The following is a 26406-nucleotide window of genomic DNA, read 5'->3' as shown; positions in this document are numbered from 1 at the left end:
CTCCGCAGTGCCTGATGGGCTTACTCCGAGGAAGCTAGCTGTGGCTGCGGCAGGGTCCCTCGTTGAGCTGCCGTGGTCTCCGCCGCCTCATGGCGGCGATCGGCGTGCACTTGGGCTGCACATCGGCCTGTGTGGCTGTCTACAAGGTGAGACTGGGAAGCTGGCTCCGGCTTTCGTGGCGGCAACCCTGTTCTCTGGGCTCCGGGTCAAAAGCCCCCAAACCTTTCGTACGAGCAAGTGGCGATGTTGCGGGTTCTCCGCTCGTCCTCCACGGACGAGCCCGCTGCGTGGAGGGAGGGTGGATACAGAAGGGATCTCGGGCACTCCGGGATTCCCTACTGGGACGTCGGGGCTGCTGTCTCCTTTGAGGCGTTCCGGGCACGGGAAGGCCATGGGATACCCAGAGGAGTCTCCGGCACCTCAAGCCTGCAGGGTGCATTTAGGAGGCCGTGGCCATAGGATGACCAGAAAGGTTCAGAAGATGTCAGGGCTCAGAATGCCTGGAGGAGTCCCCGGGCCATCGTTCTTATAAAGATGCCTAGAACAAGCCTGGATGTCAGGATCCCCTGGATGCCTGAGAGTTCTTAGTGGCTACTGACCGCAGACTCCCCGAGGTCAGGGTGACGTCATGGGCTCGGGATTCCCGCAGGTGGGAGGTCTTCGGAATTTCGGGCTGTAGAACTGCAGCCTAGAGAAGGGTACCCGGAGAGTACTTGGTTAAAAATTGGCACTGCTGTGCACACTTGATGATTCTGGAACTGAGAACTTGACAAGGAGCTGCGGCTTTTTTTCTCCTGAATATCGGGGCAGAAGGAACAATGACAAGGAGTTTACCCACTTCTAGCTCCGGGTTCAAGAGATACGTGATTTATAAGAGAAGTTCTAAGGGATTAGCTACTGCACTGCGTTTATAGGAAAGTAGGGGGGAAAGGTGTATTTGTGGGAGAGGCATGTGTAACAGTGCTTGCTAGTTATTGGGTATAGAATGTTTGATTCGGTTTACTGTGCAGAACTAACCAGGAAAAAAAAATATATGGAGTAGAAGCCTTGAAACTAATAGTGGCAGTTAAAAGATTGTTTTACCAGTTTTTTTTTTTTCTTTCCACATAGATGGCAAAGTAACAGTGGCATAAATGCCAAAGTCACCTGCTGTCGGTGTTCAGAGTTAAGCAGGATGATAGAAGAAAGAGACACTGAAGGATGGAATAAGGTTTTGCACGCAGCAGAGTGGACCGGTCTCTGAGGACTGAACCCAGAGTAGCCTTGCAGAAGCGCTTTTATTGATTGTTACACAAAAGGCCTTTTAGCAAGTCAATTCCGGACTACCAAAACCTCTTATCTGATCTAGGAGTTGTCTGAGGAGCCATGACCTAAGCAGTTCTCAGCCATTGCAAGAATTCCTGGTTTGCCAGGAATGTCTTGTGACTGAGGTCACGCAAAGGCTCTGAATTTCCCAAAGGAAGAGCAACCTCCTAAATCTCAGATAACAATCACTGATTATTTACAAAAGATTACTTCGAGGCCTAAATGACCATCACTCTGACACCGGCTCTTCTAAAATTCTACTACAACCTGCAGATAAGTTCAGTGAGATTGTTTATTCCAGTGTGAGAGAACTAACGCTTCGTATGTCATTTTAGGATGGCCGGGCCGACGTGGTTGCAAATGATGCAGGGGATAGAGTCACACCAGCCATCGTTGCTTACTCGGAAAATGAACAGGTACTCTCTCTTACGCTCATTTTTTGTACTTGAAAATAATGAAGAATTACATGCATTGTAGTTAATACGCTGCTCTTTTTTCAGGTGGTTGGTCTGGCAGCAAAACAAAGTAGAATAAGAAATATTTCAAGCACAGTAGTGAAAGTGAAGCAGATCCTTGGCAGAAGGTATGATGTAAAGTACTTTTTAAGATGCGGTAACCAAAACAATGTGTTTGTAAGTTCTAGGCAGACTGGAACTAGAGACACTACAGAGTGTGTGATGCTTGTCATCTTAGGGAGCACCCCAGTGGGCTTGCTCAGAAATTCCATTCTTGCTAACAGGTCCTAGCATTCATGAACGCCAGCATTCATTTACTTTTGGTCATTTGTGTCGTTCACAAGTGGTACTTCGGGCATTTTGTATGTTTATATGCTTTTGAACGGTGAACTTGAATAATTTTCTTGGAATTTGAAGATTTCTCTGCATGGTGATTGAGTTTTGCAAAATCTCTTATAATTGGTCTTAATTTCTGGAGCTGCTATTGATCCTCCTCCGTGGGGGCCCTTTGTGACTTTCTGGGAACTGACTTTTCCAGTTGACTCACAAATGTAATCATTGGAGAAACAGCTTAATTAATATCTTAAGAAGCAGGTCAATCATCTGTTGTGACTTTAATTAGAAAATTATAGAAGCTTCCTTCCCCAGACTTCTGTCTCCTCAAATTACGGATTACCATAATAACGAGGCCTTTTCATTTTCTCTGGAGTAGTGGTACTCAATGGCGTTTCAAGTGCCTTCACATCTGTGATTCTACTGACTCCTCTCAACACCCTCATAAAAATCTGTCGGGCGGGTACTCTCCTTTGCTGTTTATAGATGAGGAAGTCAAGGCACAAGGATTTGTGGCTTTTCCAAATTAAAGAGGTGAATTAGATGAGCCTGCAGATCGGGACTCAATCCTCAGCTCCACACTCTCTGGTCTACTTCACTTAATTAGAAGGCGAATATTAGACATTTCCTTGGGTTGATTTTAAAATTTAGAGATTGTTAGTTAAATTTAATACTTCATTTACCTATACATATTTATTTATCTAGTTCTTGCCTGTTTAGTACACTGAACTTGATAACAGAATATTTAGGAATGAATTCAGATTGTGTGTGTGTGTGTGTGTGTGTGTGTGTGTGTGTGTGTGTGTGTGTGTGATGATTATACTCCCATGTCCTTTAGCTTTGGTAGTTATTAGTAAGTATGTTAAAATGTCCTGCTAAGCATATTAAAAATAAATTGTCATCAAATGTTTTTGAGTCATAAATGAGGAGTTGTGATAGATCTTGAAGCCAGAGTCCATTGAGGAACCAGTAATTTTTTAGAGACCCCCCCCCTCCCCTTTGGGGATAATTCTAGTTTCATGTGAAAGAAAACAAAGACAACCAGTGTATTACTAGATTTACCATTTCCCCCATGCTACCGTCCCGCAACACTGTAGTTGAGTATCACTGCAGGGCACTAATGCTGACCCAGTCAAGACAGAACATCTCCAGATCTGTCCCCTGGAAGCCAGTGAGGTTCCGATTTGTTTCCTTTATGCTACCCTGACTGTCATTTATCATATTATGTACTTTATACTAGCAGACCAGCTTAAGCTCATTTTTCTGGCCTTGAAAGTTAAATCCATTTAGCCAGAATTCAGTAGTGAGTCAGATGGGTAACACATACACACACCACAGTAAATAAAGCAAAGTAGTAAAAGTCGAATACTATTCAGACATACCACTAGACCACACAGCCCTGGTGGTACTTCTGTAGAGGTAGTTGCCTCATGTTCGGGTTATATTCCTCCTCGGCCTAGCTACTTAACCAGACTGTGGTCATTTTTATACAGCATGGTCATATCAGGCCTTAGCCTTGTGTGCATTTAGCCCTTTGTAAAAGAGTCCATCCTTGTGTTACCAAGATGTTAAGCCCATAGTCCTGTACTTCCCGTGAGTGGGTGAGTTCCCCGAGTCTTGGCCATGTTCCTCGGTGGCTTACACACAGGTAGCACTACTTATCTTGCTGCCAGAATGATCCTCACACCTTCCCTATAACTCTCATTCCCCTGTGGCTTTCCAGCCAGAAGTGTTGTCCTCAGACCTGGCTTCTCAGCAATTAGCCCTGAGAGGAAAGAACCGGCTGGCTCCTCCTGGAAATATGCTGAGAGCATACAGAACTTCCCCACGCCTTCAAAATTGTACCCTGCTGCCCAGGAGCTTGCTTCAGTAGCCTTCCCAGCCCACTATGGCCACCACCACCAATAGCAGTGCGGGCATCCGTTGGTCCAGACAGGAGACCCGAACTCTTCTCTCCATACTAGGCGAGGCAGAGTACATCCAACGCCTCCATACTATGCATCATAATGCAGATGTCTATCAGGCCGTGTCTAAGCGGATGCAGCAGGAGGGCTTCCGCCGCACCGAACGCCAGTGCCGCTCCAAGTTTAAAGTTCTGAAGGCATTGTATTTAAAGGCCTATGTTGCCCATGCCACAAGTATGGGGGATCCACCGCACTGTCCATTTTATGATATGTTGGATCCGCTTCTTCGAAATCAGATAGTGACTGACCCAGACAACTTAATGGAGGCTGGTGCTTGGGCCAAGCACTGTGATCAGAATTTAGTGGCCTCTGACACCCCAGGGCAAGAGGGAAGCAGCATGCGGAAACAAAAAAGGACTCAGGCAGCTGGTCATCAGCGCATTTTGCAAACAGTTAAGGAATCAGATGAGGATTGTCAACTGAGAATCAGTGACCGGATGCCCGAAGCCAGTGACCTTGAGGACTCCTGGGATGACTCCTCGGGTGCAGGTAACTCCCAAGCATGAAAGGGACTGGGGCTTGGAGTCACTTGGTCCCAAATAGTACTAAACGCTTGGATAGCACCCTCTTTTTTTTTTTTTTTTTTTTTTTTTTTTTTTGGTTTTTCGAGACAGGGTTTCTCTGTGTAGCTTTGCGCCTTTCCTGGAACTCACTTGGTAGCCCAGGCTGGCCTCGAACTCACAGAGATCCGCCTGGCTCTGCCTCCCGAGTGCTGGATTAAAGGCGTGCGCCACCACCGCCCGGCTGGATAGCACCCTCTTGACCATAACTGATTTCTGTCTCATTGAACCCCCTTTTCAAGTTCTCCCAAGTTTTTAGCTATGACCTTACGTATGTAGTCAAACTCTTCACACATGAAGACATGTTCTTTCCAAGTATACTAGTTTGGTCATTTGTGCATGCTAGGCAAATGCTCCAACACTCGTAATGTCCAGCTTTGGGCAGTATTTTAATGGGTACTTAAGAATACATGGGGAAAGAGTGGGTTACATAACCACATGGAAAGGGTCTTGGGGAACTCACAGGGTCAGTTTTATAGATGATTAAAACCAAAATATCCACATTACAGAATCATTTCCTTGTATTCCCTTGTGGAAAGAGACCTTCCAAGAACTGCCCCACTTTTGTAACTGTCTCAACTCGGTTGCTGGCTGCAAGCATTCCCTTAGCGGGAATGTCCTCTCTGCAACACTGTGGCTTTGTTTTTCAGGGTGCTCTCAAGGGACCCCCAGCTACAACAGCTCCCACCACCTTTTCAGAGGGTCAGTTGCTCCCTGTCAGAGCAGCCCCTTGACCAGACTGGGTGTGTCGAGGGAATCCAGTCCCTGCACCAGCACCAGCCGAAACCCTCTTGGGGCAGCCTCCACACCACAGCCTCCAGGCTCCTCTTCCAGAGTTGCTTTTATCTCTGGCGGGGATAGACTTCTGACCAGTGAGCCCCCTCCACGGTGGGCAAGGCGAAGAAGGCGCTCAGTGGCCAGGACCATTGCAGCTGAGTTGGCAGAGAACAGGAGGTTGGCGCGAGAACTCTCCAAGCGAGAGGAAGAGAAGCTGGACAGGCTGATTGCTATTGGCGAGGAGGCCAGTGCCCAGCAAGACACTGCCAATGAGCTGCGCAGGGACGCTGTCATCGCCGTCAGACACTTGGCGACGGCGGTGGAAGAAGCAACTGGAGCTTTTCAGCTAGGGCTTGAGAAGTTGCTTCAGAGATTGATTTCAAATACCAAAAGCTAGGAACTGGCTGAAGGGACATGTTTTCCAGACTGTTACAAGCCCACATCGAACAACTACCTTCTGGAACCCTGGCTCCCTTTCTGTCTTCAGAAAAAAAAGAATAGATGAACTGCTGATACGCAGAACGGTAGTGAGTTCCTTTTCCTAAGATTCTCCACTAATGGAAAGGCCTTGAGGAACGGAAGGGTAGCCTAGTAGAAACCAGAAGGAACAAATTTATAGCTAGCTTGTCCTCTAGTGAGGCAATCCTCTTTACCTCTCCAGCACTCTCCTCGTCTGTTGAAGGGGCTCAGTAGTCACCCCTGCCCTGCCTACCTCACAGGGGTGTTGTGAGGATCAGGTGGCTTATAGATGTGAAAGGGTTTTAAAGTTTGGAAGCGCTAGACACGTGCCAGTTATCAATGCATCTGCCCTTGGCTAAGGCGAAGCTGGGGGAGCATACCGTTTACAACATACAGGAGCGTAGGGGTGCCCCACTCCGTTTACAACACACAGGAGTGTAGGGGTGTCCCACTCCGTTTACAACATACAGGAGTGTAGGGGTGTCCCACTCCGTTTACAACATACAGGAGCGTAGGGGTGCCCCACTCCGTTTACAACATACAGGAGCGTAGGGGTGTCCCATGACCTCATTGCTTGAATCTTGATCAGTTTAACTTGTCTGCCTCTCAGCCTGAGATCTTCAGTTCTTACCATCTCCGTGGTCACTAGTCTAGGGAAAACTGTATTTGTGTCTGTGTCTCTTACACTCTCACTGCTGTGTCTTTGACATCCCTACCAGCATGCACTTCAGTCAGACCAGCTCCCCTCCTTCATTTTACTAGTTCCTGGTCTTTGTAGAGGCGAGGATCTGATTGAGCGCTGGGGGGGGGGGGTGGTAAACGGTTCCTATTGGTGGGCTTTGATGTGGTAAAATAGTGACTGTTTTATAAAGCAGAAAGTGTAAGTAAATTCCTTGCATTTGGTGTTATTTGAGCCCCTTTAGATGGGCAGGTTGTATGTTTACATTGTGGTTGCCTTTACACATGGGAACCACCTGGATTATATCCATTGCCAATCCGCTTGTGGCCGATTGCTTTTGTTTCTATCTTTTTTTTTTTTTTTTTCATCTAAGTGATGTAAACAAGAGTTCATAGGGCTAATGGGTGTGGTGGAAGAGAGCAGCTCTGTTTGCCCTGTAGTTTTGAGAATACTCCCTAGAGAGAGTTCTAAGCTCAAGCCCTCGCCCAGACACACATCCCCGAGGGGAGGTTGTGGTGATACACTACTCTGCAAGAGCTGGTTCTTAGTGGGTCTTGTAGTACTTTAGGAAACACAAGGAAAAAGCTTGGATTTAAATGCCCTCCAGCAATTAGGAAGCTTGGGAGGAAATGAGCAGGTAGGTATGTTGAGGTTTGGGGGAGGATGCAGTGCAGCCAGGTGCTTATGTGGAAGCTGGAAATGCAAATTAGTAAAGAAAAGGACAAACCCGGGCCCGGACCTCCCTGGAACCATGACAGGTGACAAAGAGCAAGCTGCCTGAGCGGTGTGTGCTGTGGACAGACGCCACTGGAATCTGCTTAGAGCTCCCTCACTCCAGGCCTGTCACTGCCATTTCCGTTGGGTGGACCACTTACCCTTTTTGTGCCTCAATTTTTTAAATCTCTTAAGTTGAGGAATTATTGGATAATTTTTATAGTACCTGTTAGTTCTAGAATTTTAAATAACATGGTAAAGGTAAAAATGGAGGTGAGCTATTTATAATATTTTCAGTCGGCAGCTATTAATGTATATTTGAAATACTGTTTACAATTGTACTTAAGGACCCCTTCTATGGTATTGATATTTATTGATATGCTGGTGAAAGTTCTGAGCATCATACTGAACATCATAGATGCCTTTCTTTCATTGAAGTGGATATATAAGTGTATGTTGTTTCTTGTTTTAGGCCATGGAAAGATGCATATCTGTTGTAACCCAATAAAGCTAATACTGATAAGTTTTCTGGAAAAAAAAAAAAAAAAAAACCAGAGAAGTACTTTAAGGAGACTTAGACCTGTGCCATATAAATCTAATGGTGACAGTATGTAGATGGGCATGTATTCGATATGAGAGAAATGCTAAAGGACAGAAGTGGAGTTAAATTGGGGTGTTTTGAAAACCCTAGTAAGCAGAGTAACCAAAATAAGAATAAAACTCAAGGTCCTGAGGAGTTAACAAGAAAACCTGCAGAATACTAAGAGACAGTGCAGTGGTGGAGGCCATGTGCAAGAGAGGCCTGAGCTTTGGGCCTACCGTTACCTCCTCCAGCGAGCCTTTCAACGTTCTGTAACTCAGGTTCTTCATCTAGCGTGGGAACTAACACTGTCCGTCCTACCTACCTCACAGGGGTGTTGTGAGGATCCAGCACACAGATGAATGTACATTTAGATGTGTAGGCACTGGAATGTAACAGGGGTGGGGAAGGAGACCCCATAGCGCTTGAGTGCTGGTATTGGCAAACCCAGGGGCCCTGATAACTGTAAGAGATACTTGAGGAGAAAGTGGACATGGCATGTCCGGTAAAAAGTTGGGGTGCGATGGTAGGGTCAACACCTCCTGAAGGCGCAGAGTGATTGAGGTGCTGTCTGTCTGTGCCAACTGCCCACCACCTCTGTCCGTGTTACATACCTGAATCCTGGTGTGGACAAATAAAGTTGTGACTTGTGTGGAGTTGTGGGTCTGTCCACTGCTTTCTGATGCTAGGGATCCTTTGTCACCTCCACCCTGCTTTCTCTGTGTCTACTTGTGAGTCTCTGGTGTCATTGATGTATGTGTTGCTGCGCCGCGCCCCCCCCCCCATGCTACATGAGCATCCTGTCCTCAGATGAAAGAGGCCCTCTTTGCATGACAGTTAGGAGAGAGAGTTTATCAATTCCATAAAACACCCTTCCTTGAAAATAACTTTAACTCCATCTAGTAGATGTTCCTGGCTAACTTGAATTCTGTTCTGAACCCCTGAGAACTATGCAGAACTTAGAACACAGGTACAAAATCCCACTCTGGGGAAACTTTGTCTCTTCTTCTACTTCCTTAAAATATCTGGAATGAGGGTCACATGGTTCAGGAAACAGCAGGGGCAGGCGGTTTCATTTAAAAAAAAAAAAATCCTACCCTGTGGATCTGGTTGCTGGCAGTTACATCATTAATTAGCCGTGACACGTGGAGCTAGCTTACCTCTGGCCTCTACTAATTAATTCTCAGTTGATTTTTCGGTGACAGGAGAAAGGTAAGGTGAACCCACATGTGATTCCAGAGTTCCAGACCAAATTAGCCTATTTGAAACCCTTTTTGTCCCCTCAGATGGCAGAGGTTACGGTTCTCAAGTGACCCCGGGGCCCACCACTGGCCACTATTAATTTTCATCTGTTATTAAGCTTGTAACACATTGTATAGAGAATAGCCACAGCTCTTTAGAAGACTACTAGGAAGGTGCAAACTACTTTGTTGCAATTTCTACTTGAAATTAAGTGAAGGATCAGAGTTCCCATCTATCTTTGAGGGACGGAATTAGAGTGGTCATTTACAATGTTAGCGGAAGGCTGCTGAACTGTAGCTAGGGACAAGTCCTGGAAATAACCACCCCTCTCTGAATGTGTCTCTAAGATAATGCACACCTAACCTGGCCCACTTGGTGTTATGAGGCTGAATGGGTGGTAAGTTTGGAAATAGTGTCAACTGCATACATTGGTGTTAACATCTAGTGACATACCAGTACATTTTTGCCTTCATAGATGCAGTTATTTGTATTTTATGTGGGGTACTAACATAATGTCTATGGTACAACTTTCCATATAGAACATCCAAGCTTTTGCTCAATATTTTGGTTTTGGGTGTTAATTTTCATGTATAGAAACCTAGGAACAAATGTGGGTTCGGTCTTTACCCTGAGGTAACAGTCTTTCTCCTTTTGTCCTTTGTATCTCAGTGGTTGGGTCTTCTGGATCATAGGTGTGAAAGTGTAGGGTATAAGATCATTGATAGTATTCAGACTCATTCAAAAATGTATGGTAAGGTCAGAACAAGAGAGTTAATTACTTTCAAATGCAAAGAATAACAATTATAGCTGTTGTAAATCCTCCATTGAATTCAAGCATCTGTTATTATTGAGCAATTTAATAATTTTGTTGATGTATTTGTGTGTCTACTCAGTGATGTGAAAAGTACAGACTTTTAATTTAAGCCTTATGTGTCTACAATATTAATTTTTTAATGCTGAGGTATCTTTATATCTCTCTTTATGAACAGCCCTGCTGATCCACAAGCCCAGAAATACATCTCGGAAAGTAAATGTTTAGTGAGTATGATTCTCTTACTCTCTCCTCCTTGCCCAATGTAATTAATTGCCAAAGGTCATGACATACAATATTAAACTGAAATTCATTTTAAGTTTTTATTTAATTCTATATTTGGCATAATTGTAATTTTTCAGGTCACTGAGAAAAATGGGAAATTGCGATATGAAATAGATACTGGAGAAGAAACAAAACTTGTTAATCCGGAAGATGTTGCCAGACTGATATTCAGAAAAATGAAAGGTACTGCACAAAAGTTAACTGTTAAATTATTTTATTTTGCAACTTCTTTTATATAACTTATTTACATGTACGAGTGTATATGCCTACATATGTGCATATGCCTGAGGTTAGAGGCATCCCCTGGAGCCGGAATTAGAAGCACTTGTAAGCTGCTTGAGGTGGGTGCTGGGAATTGAACTTAGGACCTCTGCAAGAGCAATGTATGTTCTTAACTACTGAGCCATCTGCGTCCCCTAACTGTTAATTTAAATGGTTCCTTAACATTAAAGCATTTGGGATGGTGGTTCCCAGAGCGAGGGGTTGGAGACAGGTGCATGCTTGGGACTCGCTGGCTGGCCTTCCTAGCAAGTTAAAGCCATCTTAGCATACACACACACACACACACACACACACACACACACACACAAACACACACACACACACACACACACACACACACACACATACACACACACACACACACACACACACACACACACACACACACACACTTTGAAGGGGAAAACAGTGAGTGACTCCACAAACCAGCAGTTAGAGCTAAACTAGATTTTGTTTGGCTGCCAATTGGCTCTAGCCATAACCTTCCCTGTAAGAACAGGTTGAATATCTCGTATCTGAAATGCTTGGGACTTTCAGGAATTTTCAAATTTGGGGATGTTTATCTAGAATCTGCCAGTTAAGAATCCGTAATCCAGCCGGGCGGTGGTGGCGCACGCCTTTAATCCCAGCACTCGGGAGGCAGAGCCAGGCGGATCTCTGTGAGTTCGAGGCCAGCCTGGGCTACCAAGTGAGTCCCAGGAAAGGCGCAAAACTACACAGAGAAACCCTGTCTCGAAAAACCAAAAAAAAAAAAAACCAAAAAACAAAAAAAAAAAAAAAAAAAAAAAACAAAAGAATCCGTAATCCGCCAGGCGGCAGTGGCGCACAACTTTAATCCCAGCACTCAGGAGGCAGAGCCAGGCGGATCTCTGTGAGTTGGAGGCCAGCCTGGTTTACAGATCGAGATCCAGGACAGGCACCAAAATTACACAGAGAAACCCTGTTTCAAAAAAAAAAGAAAAAAAAAAGAATCCATAATCCAGAATTCTGAACTCCAAACCTTTCCAAAATCAAGAACTTGTTGAGCATTGCAGATTCCAGCTATTTAAATCGTAGTGTAAAAGGTTCAGGCCAGATTAGCAACTTCAGAACTTCAAGGTTGGCAATGCCCTCCCCATGGTGATGTGGGCAGATTGACACTGGCTTATTACCACTCCAGACAAAGGTTCAGTGAGTCAGTGGCACTTTGTAGAACAATTTGGGAAATTCTCTATAGATTCCTTACAAGGCTCAGTTCAGCTCTGCAGTCGTTAAGATCGTGTGAGGAGCCGGGCTGTGGTGGTGCACATCTTTAATCCCAGCACTCAGGAGGCAGAAGCAGGTGAATCCCTGAGTTTAGGCCAGCCTGGTCTGCAGAGCCAGTTCCACAGCCAGGGCTACACAGAGAAAAACCCTGTCTGGAAAACAAACAAAAATCTTGTGAGAGGCAAGGCAGTCTTTTAATGTCCTGAGCTCATGGTGGGGGGCAGGGGGACTCTTGAGATTAATGTCTTTGGAACTAGTCCCCTGGACCCAGTCTAATTTAGATCTCAGTCCAAGACTGAAAAGCTGGGCTCTTTGAAAAGTACCCGGTTCCGTGTCCATAAGCCATCATGAAGACCACAAGAAGCACTGCATGGCTTAGGAGCCACAGGAGGAGAGTGGACGGGGTGCACAGAACTGGGACTTGGGTATACTGAGAAAATCTGTGGCTTCAATTGGGAAACTACAGAAAGTGTCATCACTTAACATGTCTCATCATAATGTGTTTATTTATGTTTGCTTTTAAATGTACAGAAACAGCACATTCTGTCTTGGGCTCAGATGCAAATGATGTAGTTATTACCGTCCCATTTGATTTTGGAGAAAAGCAAAAATCTGCTCTGGGGTAAGTGTAACTAACTGTCTTAACTTGGTTAGTTAAAAGAAATGCAAATTGCACTCAGTCAAAAAAGGTAAAGTTACATTTAGAAATAGCTTAGGCAGTACAATGGCATTCATAAGTTATTTCATGGTAGTGTCATTAATACTTCTTTTTATGAAGCACCAAGAGAACTTAGTATTAGATGCTGTGTGCCCTCTTAACTGTTTTGATTGGGAACTGTTTATGAATCACTTTGCCTGTTTCATGTAATTGAAGTTTATGTGGGAAATACATAAGAATATTATAAAAAAAATATGGGTGATTATTGAATAAAATGGGCACACTAAAGAAATCAAAATAGCTACTCCGTGGGTAAAAGGGATGAGTTTATTCCAAACCACCAAGGCTGTCTGTCAGAGAAGCAGGGGGCGGGGGGAAGGGGGACATTCCAGGGCTTTAAAGGACATGGGTAACTGGGAGGAGGGGAATCTGTAAGCTGGGGTGGAAGACTTTGAAGTGTGTAACAGGTACTTGTTGAGTGAAGACTGAAGGAGTTTAGAAGCTAGCATAGACCTTGATGTGCTAATGGGCACCACAAGTGTATGTTAATGGAAGAGGCAGAGGTTTCTCTTGCCAGAAATAAGGAGAATGCTTCCTTTTAGCAGGTAGGGGTGCTGACTTTTGTCTAAACACTAGACTTTGGGAAAGGGGATTTCTTGGGACCAATTATAATTTATCGTAATTCTTAACACCTAAACAAAAAAAGGTCCATTTGGTCCTCACAGGTGTCATGAGATGCGGTTCATGAGCACGGGTGCCCTTACTCTGCTTGGTGGAGTTCTGCCTGTGTTTTGGGTAGCAGAATTGCTGTATTTATTTGTGGGCCCAGAGTAAAGAAATTGGAGACTTCCACGATGTTTTAGACATTTTTATCACTTCTAAAATGTGTTATCATGGGGATTTATTTGCTTTGTTCATTCAGTCAAAATTACTGACTTCTTTCACCTCCTAAGGTACGTGTATTGGGTAGAGTACATAGAGATGAGTGAGATGTGACTGACCTCAGAATTAACTAATTAGGACGGTGTGGTCATTGCTTCAAAGGGGGTGTTCTGAACTGTGTGGAGGCATGGTACTGATCCTAGACTTTTCAGAGCCCAGAGACCCCCCAGAAGACGTGAACTTTTTTTTTAACCATAGATGTATTTGAGAACTATCTTTTTCCATTTCTTTCTTTTTTGTGTGTCTGTCTGCACATGTACAGTGCACATGTGTTTGCTGGTACCTTTGGAGGCCAGAGGACCCCACCGGGTGTCTTCCTTGGTCACTTTCCACCCCATCTCTTGAGACAGGGTCTCTCATTGGACCTGGCACTCAACCATATACCTGGGCAGCCTGGTTATGATCCTGTCCTGTCCTGCCACACTGGTGCACAGTGTACCGCAGCACTGTGGTTACAGACACACACCACCACACTTGTGTTTTGTGTGGGTACTGGGGATTCAAACCCAGATCTTCATGCCTGTGTAGCCGGCCAGTTTACCAACTGAGGCACCCCCTAGCCCTGACAGTTTCATTTTTTCTCAATTAATAGTTTGTAAGCACAAACTATTTTGTCAAGAAAACAGGCTCTAAACAGTGTATTTTTAACCAGAAGGTGAATTCCGGTCACTTCCTTTTCACGTGTTCTACTTCTTGCACTCTTGTGGAGTATCATTTGCTAATGCGTGAACCTTTCAGCAGAGGATAGCTACAAGTATAGGACTGAGCATGTTGTGATATGAAATTCACTGAGAGCAAATTGTCCCCAGAGAAGCAGCTGGAGCCGCTGGATTTAATGTGTTGCGACTAATTCATGAGCCATCTGCAGCTCTTCTCGCCTATGGGATTGGACAAGACTGCCCTACCGGGAAGAGGTAAACACCAGAACTGTGGTTTTCAATGCATTATAGCAGTTGTGTCTATCAGCCCGGTGCAGACCTTTTCATAGGAAAGTCACGTGACACACTCACCTCACTAGTTCTGAGCAGGTGACAGGGAGATGCAGGGAAGCAGAAGCTGAGAGTCCTGTCACCCTCATTTTGCTGTAGAAATTGGACAGTTGTAGACTGATCTGGTTTCACACTTCACTGGAGCGCTGTTGGTCTTACTGAACCTCCAGTTTTTAGATGTGCTTAGAAACAGTCTGTATCACTTTAACAGTGATGGCCACACACGCTTAGAGAAATTAATTTAGATGCGGTGTTAACCTTTCAAATTGTTTGACCCTGTCCAAATTTCTCATGGCTAGAGAAACTAATGTATCTAATCACTAGGAAATTATTGTGAGGTAAACCAGATTGATGTAAAAGTATTATAAAGTATGGATTCTGGTGTACCAGAAATAGGGAGCTGGCTTCTAGTGTCCTTGTGTTTTGGATCCAGAGGCTGTGTTGTAGTAACTTGTATAATATTAACAGGATTTCTGTACTGGAGTCTATTCAGATTCATAATAGTCATGAACTCCTTGTTTGATTTACTTTGAAAAGTTAGTGCTTTGAAGTCTAATCCCTCCGAAAAAGTTTCTCCAGTGTGACTGGCTGAGAGGAGCATTGATTTGGTTTCAGAAGAGTGTGTATTCAAGGCAGACTTCAACCCTGGTGTCTAGAGACAGGTGATGCCCCATGCCAGCTGTGAACTTGCCTCATTGTAATGTAAACAGGTTCAAACTAATGGCTTCAGAAGTATAGTCTGGCTTTAAAATGTGTGATTCTCAGATGTGTTACTTTTTCTTCTTTGTTTCTTGAAGCAATGTTTTGGTATTTAAGCTTGGAGGAACATCCTTATCCCTCAGTGTCATGGAAGTTAACAGTGGGATGTATCGAGTTCTTTCAACCAACAGCGATGATAATGTAGGGGGTGCACATTTCACAGAAACCTTAGCACAGTATCTGGCTTCGGAGTTCCAGAGGTGAGTACCCACTTCATCGTCACTGAGGTTTCTCTTCAAGGGTTTGGTTTGGTTTTCCTTAATTTCAACCTTTCTCTTTGTCTTTCTCTTTTCTTTCTTTCTTTTTTTCTTTCTTAGAATTATTTAGGTGGCTGGAGAGATGACTCAGCCTCTTGTAGGGGATCTGAACTCAGGTATAACACACTAGTAATGGCTGAGCCATCTCTTCAGTCCCAGCACCTGCAGGAACAGTTAGTGTCAGCAGCTAGCTCACACCACACACACAGATTGTGTGGTGACTGTAAAGGCAAGGCCCGCAGTCGCCAGTCTGAGTGCTGCGCCTGTGATAGACTCTGATATCGAAGTACACTTTATCTTAGTTACTTAATACAGGCATTCAAAATAGTATAAAAATTGGTTATTTTTCCTGAAGGATCTAGACAGTATGCTTAGAAAAGTTTAACAGCATTAGAAGCTACATTCCTAGTATTTGATTAATTCATTATTGCTGTAATGGTATTTAGATTTTAGTGACGTTAAATTATAAATGACCTAGGACCTTTAAACTTCCAATGTTACATTTTTAGGTTGTTCAAACATAATGTGAGAGGAAATGCCCGAGCCATGATGAAGTTGATGAACAGTGCTGAAGTGGCCAAGCATTCTTTGTCAACCCTGGGAAGTGCCAATTGTTTCGTCGATTCATTGTATGAAGGTCAAGATTTTGATTGCAATGTGTCCAGGTAAAGCTGATGCACGAAAGAAAGTTCAAACATTCTGGGAGCATCTTGTGTGTATAATTTTCCAATGGGCAGCTTTTCTTTCTTTCCTTGGTTATCTGTAGTGAGGGAACTTCATTGTTCAGATTTAGGGCTTATTTTTATTAGATTAAATGGTTGTTACAGTTTGACTGCAAAGTTCTTGCTCTGTAATCATTACTCTTTATTGAAGATTGACATCTGTCTTGGGCTTGCTGTTTTGGTTAGGCTATCTGGCCAGTGAGCTCTCAGGAGTTATCTGTGGTTCCCCCATCACATTCCCTAATGCTTGGGTCCCAGACACACAGCCATGCCCAGTTTGTTATGTGGGTGCTGGGGATTCAAACTTAGGTCCTCACCCTTGCAGAGTAAGTACTCTTACCCACTAAGCCATCTCCCCAACTCTTAGTTTTGCTTTTTAAACAGGGTCTTATATAGCCCAGGCTAGCCTCAAACTCACAGTACCAGAGGATGACCTAGAACTCTTGGTCCTTCTGTATCTACTTCCTCAGTCCTGGGACTGCAGGCATGCACCACAGTGCCAGTTTGTGCTGTAGTAGAGCCTGGGACTTCATTCATGCTAAGCAAGCTCTCTACCAAATGAGCCACATCCCTAGCCAGTATTTTATACTTTAACCATCTTTATGACATTTAATAAAACAGGCTTAATGTGCATGAAATAGCTTTTAATAGCATGTCTTTTATGTGATCGAAGACATTGCTGACAAGTGATTGCGCCTTTATCCAGATGAGTGATGCTGCCCTTGCCTCCCGCGTTGCACCTTTCCTAGCAATAACTAGTCAGCCTGTTGCAGTTTCCCAGCCATCTGACAGCACCCTACTTTGAAGCACAGTTAGAATTACCCGGCTTCCCAAGTTGTGTTTTCAGGATTCTCTTGACTGAGTTTGGGCAGCTTCTCCATCTGTCTCGTAATTGAGGCTCTTCCCTTCCGTTAGCTTTTCTGAAAATCCCGCCCATGATGTTTAAATTAAAGTCACGTTGACAGAGGGAAACATTACAAACACTGCCCTTTGGTAGCCTTTGTGGTGAGTGGTTTAGCACAGTCCAAGGGACAGAAAACGTGTTCAAGTGCATTAAAGTCTCCTGAGAGGTGGAGAGTCTTCACATTGTTTCTCTTTCCAGAATGCCTTAGTGCCAAGTCTGTTCAAATACTCAGTGTGTACATGCTTATTCATAGCCACGCAAAAAGGAAATGAAATTTGTCATTTTTCATTAAGGAATTGATCTCAAAAATTTCAACCATAAAGTAAATTTAGTTTTTGTAGGTAAGAAAATTTAAGATCATTTACCTGCATTTGAGAAATTAAATGTGGGTCAGCGAGATGGCTCAGCAGGTAAAGGTACTTGATGACCTGAGTTCAATCACTGAAACCCACATGATGGGAGAAGAGAATCAGCTCCTCTAAGTTATCCTCTCTCTGTACTTATACACCACGTACGTGCATACACATAAATGTAAAAGAAATTAAACACACAGGGATTAAAGAATGAGCCGCCACTCTGGGCAAGTTGTAGAACTTGCCATGCATTTAATGGCGATTTCTGAGTTTTCGTTTTTTATTCATTAATAAAATGTGGTATCTTAAAAAAAAAAAAACAGTTGAATATGAAATGGAGTTCTCATGGAGAGAATCTGTCTTGATATTACATGTCAGTATACAACTTTCTTAGTACAGACTGGATAGTCTTATTTATAACATGATCTCAGGCTGTAAAGGGAAGTAACTAGGGATAATTGTTAAAGCTTGGACATGAAAAATAGCAAAATGGTCCAAATGATGGTTTTATTAGAGTCAGTGGACTTACTATTGGGCATACCATGTATTTGTGCATCTTAGCTATTTTTTTGGACGCTTTATGGGTCAGCCATGAGCAAGGCAACTCTCCCTTTGAATTGGATATTAAATGTTGTCAGATGTGTAGGTGAATAACTCGGATGGACACACACGCACACACACACACTGTTTAGTAACCCGCAAACCCGTTCTGAAGAGGTTGGCGTTCCTCTGCTGAGAAGTCAAATGCACTAAGCCTTTGCTCTGCCCTCTCTCTGTTCCCATGTTCCCATCCGCACGTCCAGAGCAAGGTTTGAGCTTCTTTGTTCTCCACTTTTCAACAAATGTCTAGAAGCAGTCCGAGAACTTCTGCGTCGGAGTGGATTCACGGCAGACGATATTAACAAGGTAACGCTCTATCTTTCCTAATCTGTTTTCGGGGCAATTTCACATTGAAAACTTAAAGAATACAGGTGTAGAAAAATGTTAGTTTCAGAACTTTTGTTAATTAATTATGATCTGGTGAACTCACATATGGAAGTGTGTATTCGGTTCCTCAACAAAACAATAGTTTCCTTCCAGTAGTGTTTTTCTGTGTGTGCAACAGACGGGTCTTGAAGTGTGTCCTGTGCCCCAGGCACATGTGCTTGCTGACCACTAACCATCAGCTCCAGGTAGTCACTGTCATCTGCCCCAATTTGATAAGTTGAGACACTCGAGTCCAGAAATGATTTCCTGAAGATCTCGAGGTTAGTGAGATCTAGAGCTTAGAAGCAAGATTGAACCCAGTTTCATTCCTGAATTTGGGGGAATGACTTGCAGGAACATAGGCAATTCCTGAGCTGCTGCATCTGGGAAAGGCCCCCCCCCCCCATGGATGACCCCTGTCTCCCTACAGCTCTCTCCTTGCAGCAGCTCCTTGCAAAACTGCCTTTTGTCCCCAGCAACTGTGTCTGTAACCTAGAGGTGGACCTCGAGGGTCTGGATCCTTCGGAGCTTAGGAAGTTTCCTTAGCTTCCGGAGTTTCCGGCTTCCCTCTTGGAATTCAGTGGAAGGAGCTGAATGGTGTCGCTTCATTGTCTGCACCTTACATTCTCAGAGAGGTTTGGCCACACTTCACCAGAGACTAAGTAGGCAGCTGATGCTGAGGGTTCTCGGGACCAGTAACTGGACGGTCACCTGGGGCACAGTCGGAAGCATACTGTGGATGATCCCTTAGTGTCCGTTCCCTTCCTCCTGTGTTCTGGGGCTCTGCCATGCCAACTGCTGCCCTTGCCACAGAGAGAACTCCACTCTCAGCGCTTGGCTAGAGCGGACATTTGTGTCTTGCCCAGGTTGCAGGTTAGTAGCTGCAAGGGCTGGAGCCCTGCGTTCATGGCTGTTCCCCGGCTTCACACAGGACGTAGGTTGAGGAGTAGCCAGCCATGTGCAGTCCCCACTCCATGGCGCTATAAAGAGGATGAACACTGAGAACATCTGCTACCTCTAATGCTTCTGTTTAGATGTGATCTGACAATGTGCTCTGTCAGCTCTAGACAGGCCTCACAATATGATGGCCAATCCTCTTACAGGGAAAGGAGAATGAGCCATTGAGCTATAGGCATTAAAACATTTAATCCACAGAAGCACTAACAGATAGGCACTATCTACATTTTCAGGTGTTTTTATTTTACAAAACACTGAAAACTAGTAGTAAGAACAGGTAAGTACCACCATGTGTAAGGGAATGTGTACAGTAATTCTAGTACTTAGGAGGGTGGAAGCAGGAAAATTAGGAGTTCAAGGTCATCCTTGAATGCATATAGAGAGTTCAAAGTGAGCCTGGGCTACATGAAACCATCTCTACCCCTTAGCTCCCCCCACAAGTCCAGCCTTCCCCTCACCCCCCCCCAAAAAAGACAGTTAACTATGTTACTGTACAGAAGGTGTATTACAAATTACAATATAAATGAAAAGTATTTTCTATTCAAATTTAAGTTGGGAGAAGAAATATCATTTCTCAGATTTAGTACTTAATTTTATCTAGATTGAAATCTACTCTTTACTGTCATATTTATAGTAACGCTGTCTTTTTCATCCTAAAATGAAAGATAAAAAGCCAAAATTTCCAGATTGGGGGGCGGGGGTTGTTACCTTATAGTTTACTAATATAGTTTACTATATAGCTTTTTGTTGAATATGAGAATTTTTAAAAGACATTTTACATTTGTGTTCTGTGGGTATTTACTAGGATCATAAAACTTTAGGAAAATATTTCTTTCTTAAAGGCAAACCCACTTTAAAAAAAAAACTTGTATTTCTCATACCCTTACCTGAAGGTTGGCATGGTATCCCTCATCTCAAACCTCATGTTCCAGAGCACTACTGTTCTAACTAACTAGTTCTGACTGCCCTTCTTTGTCACATCTAACTCGGAGAGCATCCATGGGATGAGTAGCTTTCCCTGCGCTGTGTGTGTGTTCAGCGTTCTGCATGTCCAGAGTCTCAGTTGCGGATGGATGAATCAAGGAGAAACCTGGAGGACTTACAAAGGAGTAGTTTTACATTAAGCTCTCCAGAGATGAGATGTAGTTGGACAGCATACTGAGAATTTAAATACAGCTTTGTACAAACATAAAACAATCTATAGTAAAGTCCTCTTATGGAGAAAATAGCAATATAGGTTACAAAAATGATGTAGATGTACATAAACATTTCTTATAAAGTGTTAGGACAGTACAGAATGTTAATTACTTCCTGTTTAGTTGACTTCATAATTAAACTTTGTACCATATTAATCATAAGCTCAATGTATATTTCTGTACTGTGTTTTATAGTGTGAGTCTGTATTTTAAATTAATTGGGAGGAAAGGCTATGTTCAGTACGTTTGTATGTTAGGTAACATACTATGTCAAACAAGGTCTCATGTGTTACAGGTGGCTCACTATATCTTCATGTTTTAGGTTGTGCTGTGTGGCGGGTCTTCAAGGATTCCAAGGCTGCAGCAGCTGATCAAAGATCTCTTCCCAGCTGTGGAGCTTCTCAACTCTATCCCTCCAGATGAAGTCATCCCTATTGGTGCAGCCATAGAAGCTGGGATTCTTGTTGGGAAAGAGAGCGCTTCAGTGGATGACTCTGTCATGATAGAGTGTTCGGCCAAGGATATTTTAGTTAAGGTGTGCTTAGTTTTCTATGCATCTCCATAAAGTTACTACAGATTAACTGCTTTAAGTTTTCATTTTTAATGTATAATAAGCCCTGTAATAAGTATAGTAAGGACTTTAAATTTAGACTAGTAATTTTTTTAAAGATTTATTTATTTATTATGTATACAGTGTTCTGCCTGCATGTATGTCTGCTCACTAGAAGAGGGAACCAGGTCTCATTATAGATGGTTGTAAGCCACCATGTGGTTACTGGGAATTGAACTCAGGACCTTTGGAAGAGCAGACAGTGCTATCTATGGAACATGTTAATTTCCTAAGAAAATGAAAGTACAAGTTTGAAGCACCGGCTTCTAGCATATGTAGAAAGAGCTTTGTGTCCATATGTAAGGAAACAAAGGAGGTGGAATGGGTGTTGTCCCTGTTTTCTCAGCCTACTCTGCAGACTGTCAGCGAGGACTGTCTATTTCCTGCACAGCAGGAGTAAAGGGCTGTTCTCAGTAGTAAAGGTAAAAACCAGAGTGCTCATCTTGCTTTCGCGCTTCCTAGGGGATCGATGAATCAGGTGCTAACAGATTCACAGTACTGTTTCCATCTGGGACTCCTCTGCCAGCCCGAAGACAGCACACCCTACAAGCCCCTGGCAGTATATCTTCCGTTTGCCTTGAACTCTATGAGTCTGAGGGGAAGAACTCTGCGAAAGAGGAGACCAAGTTTGCACAGGTAAATACACAAAATTGGACACTACAACTTTGTCACAGGCAAATAAATATTCAGCTTTTCCTTCTAAAGTCAATTCAGTTAATATCTCCATTAATACAAAATATATGTAGTCTGGTAATCTTTTTATTCATTTTTTTAAAAGTGAGAAGAAATCAATAATCTTCCAAATAAGAATGCAATCATTTTTGATTATACTGCTTCTCTATGCTCTTGGCCAGTCTTAGTAATTAGGTAACTGGAAAGAGGAGATAAAGCTTTCTGTTTGGTAATGCCAGGTGCGGTAGGAGGTAATGTTCAAACAGATCCACCTAACTCAAGTCATCCTCTGACCCCCACACGCATATCAGGGCTGGAGCACTCACATGCACACGCAAAATAAGTAAGAGAAAAACAATTTTTTAAAAAGAAAATACAGAAGTTATGTGGCATCCAGTTGAGAAGAGACTGTTTCTGTGCTCCCGTCCATTCTCACCTCCTTTCCCAAATAAGTCACAGGATGGTGACTTACTTGTAAGGTTATTAAACTTGATCTTGGCAACGTCTGGGAAGGCAATGCCGAACTCCTAATTTGCTTTATTGGAATACCTGTCTTTCAGAAACGAAGAAATTGTATCGACTTTCATAATACCTCTTACTGACAAATGTAACCCCAAAATTCTGTACATTTCTTTTAAATGGGTAGCATTCCAAGTATACACAGAAAGTATTATGGAGCATAATCTGTGTTACTGTTGGTAGTGGCTTAATATCTCCCCACCCCCACTCTCAAGTCTTTGTTTTTTGAGGACAGTACTTTCTTAGCAGCAATCATGTTAATGGGATGTGACATAAAAGAGGGACAGATACATTAATTGTCTTATATATCCTCCCTCTGAAGGAGATATTTGTACTTAACAAAGCTTAACTCCCCTAATCTCTGAATGTTCTTTAAATGGTGGCCTAGTTGAAAAATGCCCCGTTTTAAAAGGTTTGTTTTGATTAAAAACTAAATTTTGATCCTTTACAGCAAAAAGTGCTGAATCATCTTTTTGTTTTTGTTTTTTGCATGAACAGGTTGTGCTTCAGGATTTAGATAAAAAAGAAAACGGATTACGTGATATATTAGCTGTTCTTACTATGAAAAGGTACAAAATTCAATGCTTCTAATATTATGAAGACTGAAGCTCGGTTCCATTAGAGTGTGATTAACTTATATTCTAGGTAAATCATTTGTTAAGACGCTGCAGCAATTTTCCTAGTGGATACCATTCCCACTGAGAGCTGATGTATATACCAGCTAATTAGCATTGTGGGTCTTCTGTGAACCCTTCTTGTTGCTATGGAAAAGCTAGTCTAGGAAATTCGTTGCTAATTAAATTCAGCTGTTGCCATTTCTTTACTACCAGGCCATCTGACCACTTTATTTCAAGTAAATCTTTCCCATTTGACTTTAGGAACAAGATATTTTGTAAGCCATACTTAGAAAGGATATTGAACTCATCCAGATGGGCTTGCCATGACCTATCTTGAGCTTGTATAAAGTTTTAAGCTTGTATCATCTTGGATTTCCAAGAGAATATAGCTAGGGTCTCAGAGGTCTAGGAGGAAATCTAAGAGCCTCCTAGAAACAGCGCCTGCTGAATTTAAAGGCCCTGAACCTGTGTTTAATCTTTATCTTAATAAATTTCACTTCTTTTGAAAATTTCCAAGTCCTCCTTGCATGACTTTTGTTTGTCTGAACGGAGCTTATGAAATGTAATTGATTTCTTGTTTCTTTAGGGATGGATCTTTACAGGTGACATGCACAGACCAAGAGACTGGAAAATGTGAAGCCATCACTGTTGAGGTTGCATCATAACTGTTTTAGATAGACCAAGAATTTTTTAGAACTACAATATCAACATTATTTGATTTTGTGTATAAGTGATGTTTATAATAAAATGTTTTTTCAATGCTATAAGCTATGTTTCTATTAAAATACAATTCATTAGTAAGTACTGGAGTCTGTTTTCTTTTTTATATAAGATTAACCATTATTAATGGGACTTGTTCATGAAGCTATTTCCGATGTAAGTTGAAGTATTAAATGTTTTAATTTTAAAAGACTTCTGCTGATTTCTTGATAAGTAAGAGCATTTCAATGTCTATCAGGCTAACTGAAAACAGTTGCATACTGTAGTGTGTTAGCTTCTTCATCACTGTGACAGAATGCCCAGCAAAAGCTTACAAGGAGAAAACCATTGTTCATGGTTTCAGAGATTTTTGTCCATTATGATGGGGAGAACATGGCCCCATGCACATCATTTTAGACTGGAAGCAGACAAAGGAGTATGGGAAGGAACCAGAGCAAGGTAACGCTCCCAAGACACTTCCTTCAACCATGCCTCACCCCTTATTTTCCACCCAGTTCTCAATAGTGCCATCATATCATGAATCCAATCCATTGAGTAGATCCAGTCCCTTCCCACCCAGCAGCTAACTCCTAATATACAAACCTTTGAGGACTATTTCATATTTAATCTGTAACATTCTGCCCCTGACCTCAAAGGCTTATGCCATCTTACAATGAAAAATGCATTTAGTCCATCTCCAAAAGTCCCCATAGGTTTAACAATACCAGCCTTCTTCAGCCATGGCGAATGACTCGCTGTCTCTTGTCTCTATTTTTTTTTTTAAAGGTATGTGCCACCCTGGCCTGTTGAGATTGGCAGGGTTTTTTTGTTTGTTTGTTTTTGTTTTTAAGATTTATGTATTATGTATATAATGTTCTGCCTGCGTGTACGCCTGCTGGTCAGAAGAGGTCATCAGATTTCATTATTGATGGTTGTGAGCCACCATGTGGTTGCTGGGAATTGAACTCAGGACCTCTGGAAGAGCAGCCGGTGCTCTTAACCTCTGAGCCATCTCTCCAGCCCCTCTTGTCTCTATTTTTAATCCGCAGCCCTTTGCTCAGACATGGTGAACGGGTATCGATAATGCAGGCGTTACCGTTACAAGCCCACGAGTCAGAGCCTTGCCTGGACAACATGAGAGACCCTGTTTCAAACAAGCTAACAAACACTGTAACTTCATGGTAATTTTCTAAGCTATATTGTCTACAACTTGTTCAAACTCTATGTGTAGTAGCACGGGCCCACAGGGTAAAGAAAATTGGCTCAGACCAGTTGCCAAGGCATGCACATAACATACTCCTTATGAGCCAACCTGGAGTCTGCCTGAGGGCCTAGCAACAGGAGCTGTCAGGGTTCCTGGCCACTGTCAGTTCCTGATCGATGTCAGAGTTCCTGATCATGCCCAGCTAATGAGGATGACTACACAATGCCACCAGACTGCGACACAGACTGGGTGCTAGGAGGAGGGTATATAAGGCCTTCCCTGTTATTAAAGGAGTTTGTTATTTGCCTTCAACTGACTCCCAATGTCTGTGCCATTGATGCCACGCCTCCCCCCCAACACACACCTGACCCCCAAGGGAGCCGTTAAAACCCAGTAACATCTATGGATGTGGTTTATTATTAAAAATGTTTATTGTGGATGGCAGCACCCTCTAGAAGTTCCTAAAGACAAAGGAGGCAAAGGTAAATGTTTTCATGATAATTTTGTATCAAATTAGTGGTAAATTGAATAGAAAGCATATGTTTAAATAAGGAAACAGCTTCAAATGTATATTCTTGACTAAGTACTTTGCTATTTCTGTGTAAAGTTACATGCTATTTAAAGATGTGCCTGTGTGTGTGTGTGTGATCTGACGTCAGGACTAGGGAAATACCAACTGAACTAATTCAATTATTAATATAAAATATTTCATTTGTGGTTTGGGAAATGGTGTAGGATTTTACTTTATGGTTATTACCTTTAGTGTTTTAAAATAAATTGGAGGCTGGTAACCTTGAGCCTACAGGTCAGATCTATCCGACACCTGTTTTGATAAGTTAAGCTTTATTAGAACACAGGCTCAGTCATGCGTTCTGTGGCTATGTAACAGGGTGTTGTGACCTACAAAGTGAAATATTTACTGTTGCCAGGAGGTGGTGGCACACACCTTTAACCCCAGCACTCGGGAGGCAGAGCCAGGCGGATCTCTGTGAGTTCGAGGCCAGCCTGGACTACAGAGCGAGATCCAGGACAGGCGCCAAAATTACACAGAGAAACCCTGTCTCAAAAAAAAAAAAAAAAAAGTATTTACTGTCTGGGACTCTACATAACAAGTTTGGAGGCCTGTGAGAAGGCTTAGTGGGGGAAAGTGATTATGCCAAGCTTGGCCATCCGGTTTAGATCCCTGGAACCCATGGTGGAAGGGAAGAACCAAATCTTTCAAGTTTTCTTCTGACTTTGCATCATGGCATATGCATACCCACATATAAAATAATAATAAATACATAAGAAAAGTCTGTTAACTCTTGAAGTAGATTATTATTTCTAGAATAAAGTACCATGAGGACTTATTTGAAATTCCCTTCCTTCCATATTAATTTATTTATTCTGAGGTCAAACTAGAATTCTATTTGTGTTAGTGTGTGCCCCCTATGTGGATATCAGAGGATAAGCTGACATTGGGTATCTCCATTACTCTTTGTGTTATTTTTTGAAGTGAAGTCTCTCAATGAATCTGGAGCTCTCTAATTGGCTAGACTGGCTGGCCAGTGAGCCCCCAGATCCTCTTGTTATTGGCTCTCAGTGCTGAGATTATGGGTGTGTCTTAGTCACTGTTCTATTGCTGTGAAAAGACACCATGACTAAAACAACTCTTATAAAAGGAAACATTTAATTGGGGGCTTACTTACAAT

General features: G+C 42.9%; 2 protein-coding genes across 4 annotated transcripts; both read left to right on the top strand.

Annotated features, from left to right (window-relative positions):
• The first annotated feature begins 6 nt into the window (after window positions 1–6).
• Hspa14 (heat shock protein family A (Hsp70) member 14) lies at window positions 7–23613 on the top strand. 3 transcript variants are annotated; one of them, XR_013051453.1, is made up of 14 exons: window positions 7–146; window positions 1641–1721; window positions 1806–1888; window positions 10058–10106; window positions 10242–10347; window positions 12223–12313; window positions 14101–14205; window positions 15078–15239; window positions 15806–15961; window positions 18079–18181; window positions 20717–20929; window positions 21467–21640; window positions 22694–22840; window positions 23399–23613. XR_013051453.1 is itself a non-coding variant. In XM_006985914.4 (14 exons), exons 1-14 carry the CDS (start codon window positions 90–92, stop codon window positions 23475–23477), a joined length of 1530 nt encoding a protein of 509 aa, XP_006985976.3. In that variant the 5' UTR covers window positions 7–89; the 3' UTR covers window positions 23478–23613. The 3 variants fall into 3 exon arrangements, 2 of the variants coding, with proteins under 2 accessions (XP_006985976.3, XP_042134040.2); XM_006985914.4 differs by having other exon boundaries at window positions 22694–22764; XM_042278106.2 differs by lacking the exons at window positions 7–146; window positions 1806–1888 and having other exon boundaries at window positions 1642–1721; window positions 22694–22764.
• Window positions 1664–6742, top strand: Msantd7 (Myb/SANT DNA binding domain containing 7). The gene is made up of 4 exons (XM_042278108.2): window positions 1664–1721; window positions 1806–1888; window positions 3817–4546; window positions 5268–6742. The coding sequence occupies exons 3-4, from the start codon at window positions 3982–3984 to the stop codon at window positions 5789–5791; spliced, it is 1089 nt and encodes a 362-aa protein (XP_042134042.2). The 5' UTR covers window positions 1664–1721; window positions 1806–1888; window positions 3817–3981; the 3' UTR covers window positions 5792–6742.
• Window positions 23614–26406: the final 2793 nt, after the last annotated feature.

Source organism: Peromyscus maniculatus, chromosome 5, assembly GCF_049852395.1.
Source record: "Peromyscus maniculatus bairdii isolate BWxNUB_F1_BW_parent chromosome 5, HU_Pman_BW_mat_3.1, whole genome shotgun sequence".
Lineage (NCBI taxonomy): Eukaryota > Metazoa > Chordata > Mammalia > Rodentia > Cricetidae > Peromyscus > Peromyscus maniculatus.
Note: the sequence above shows the minus strand (reverse complement) of the source record. Positions and strands in the feature narration are given on the sequence as shown.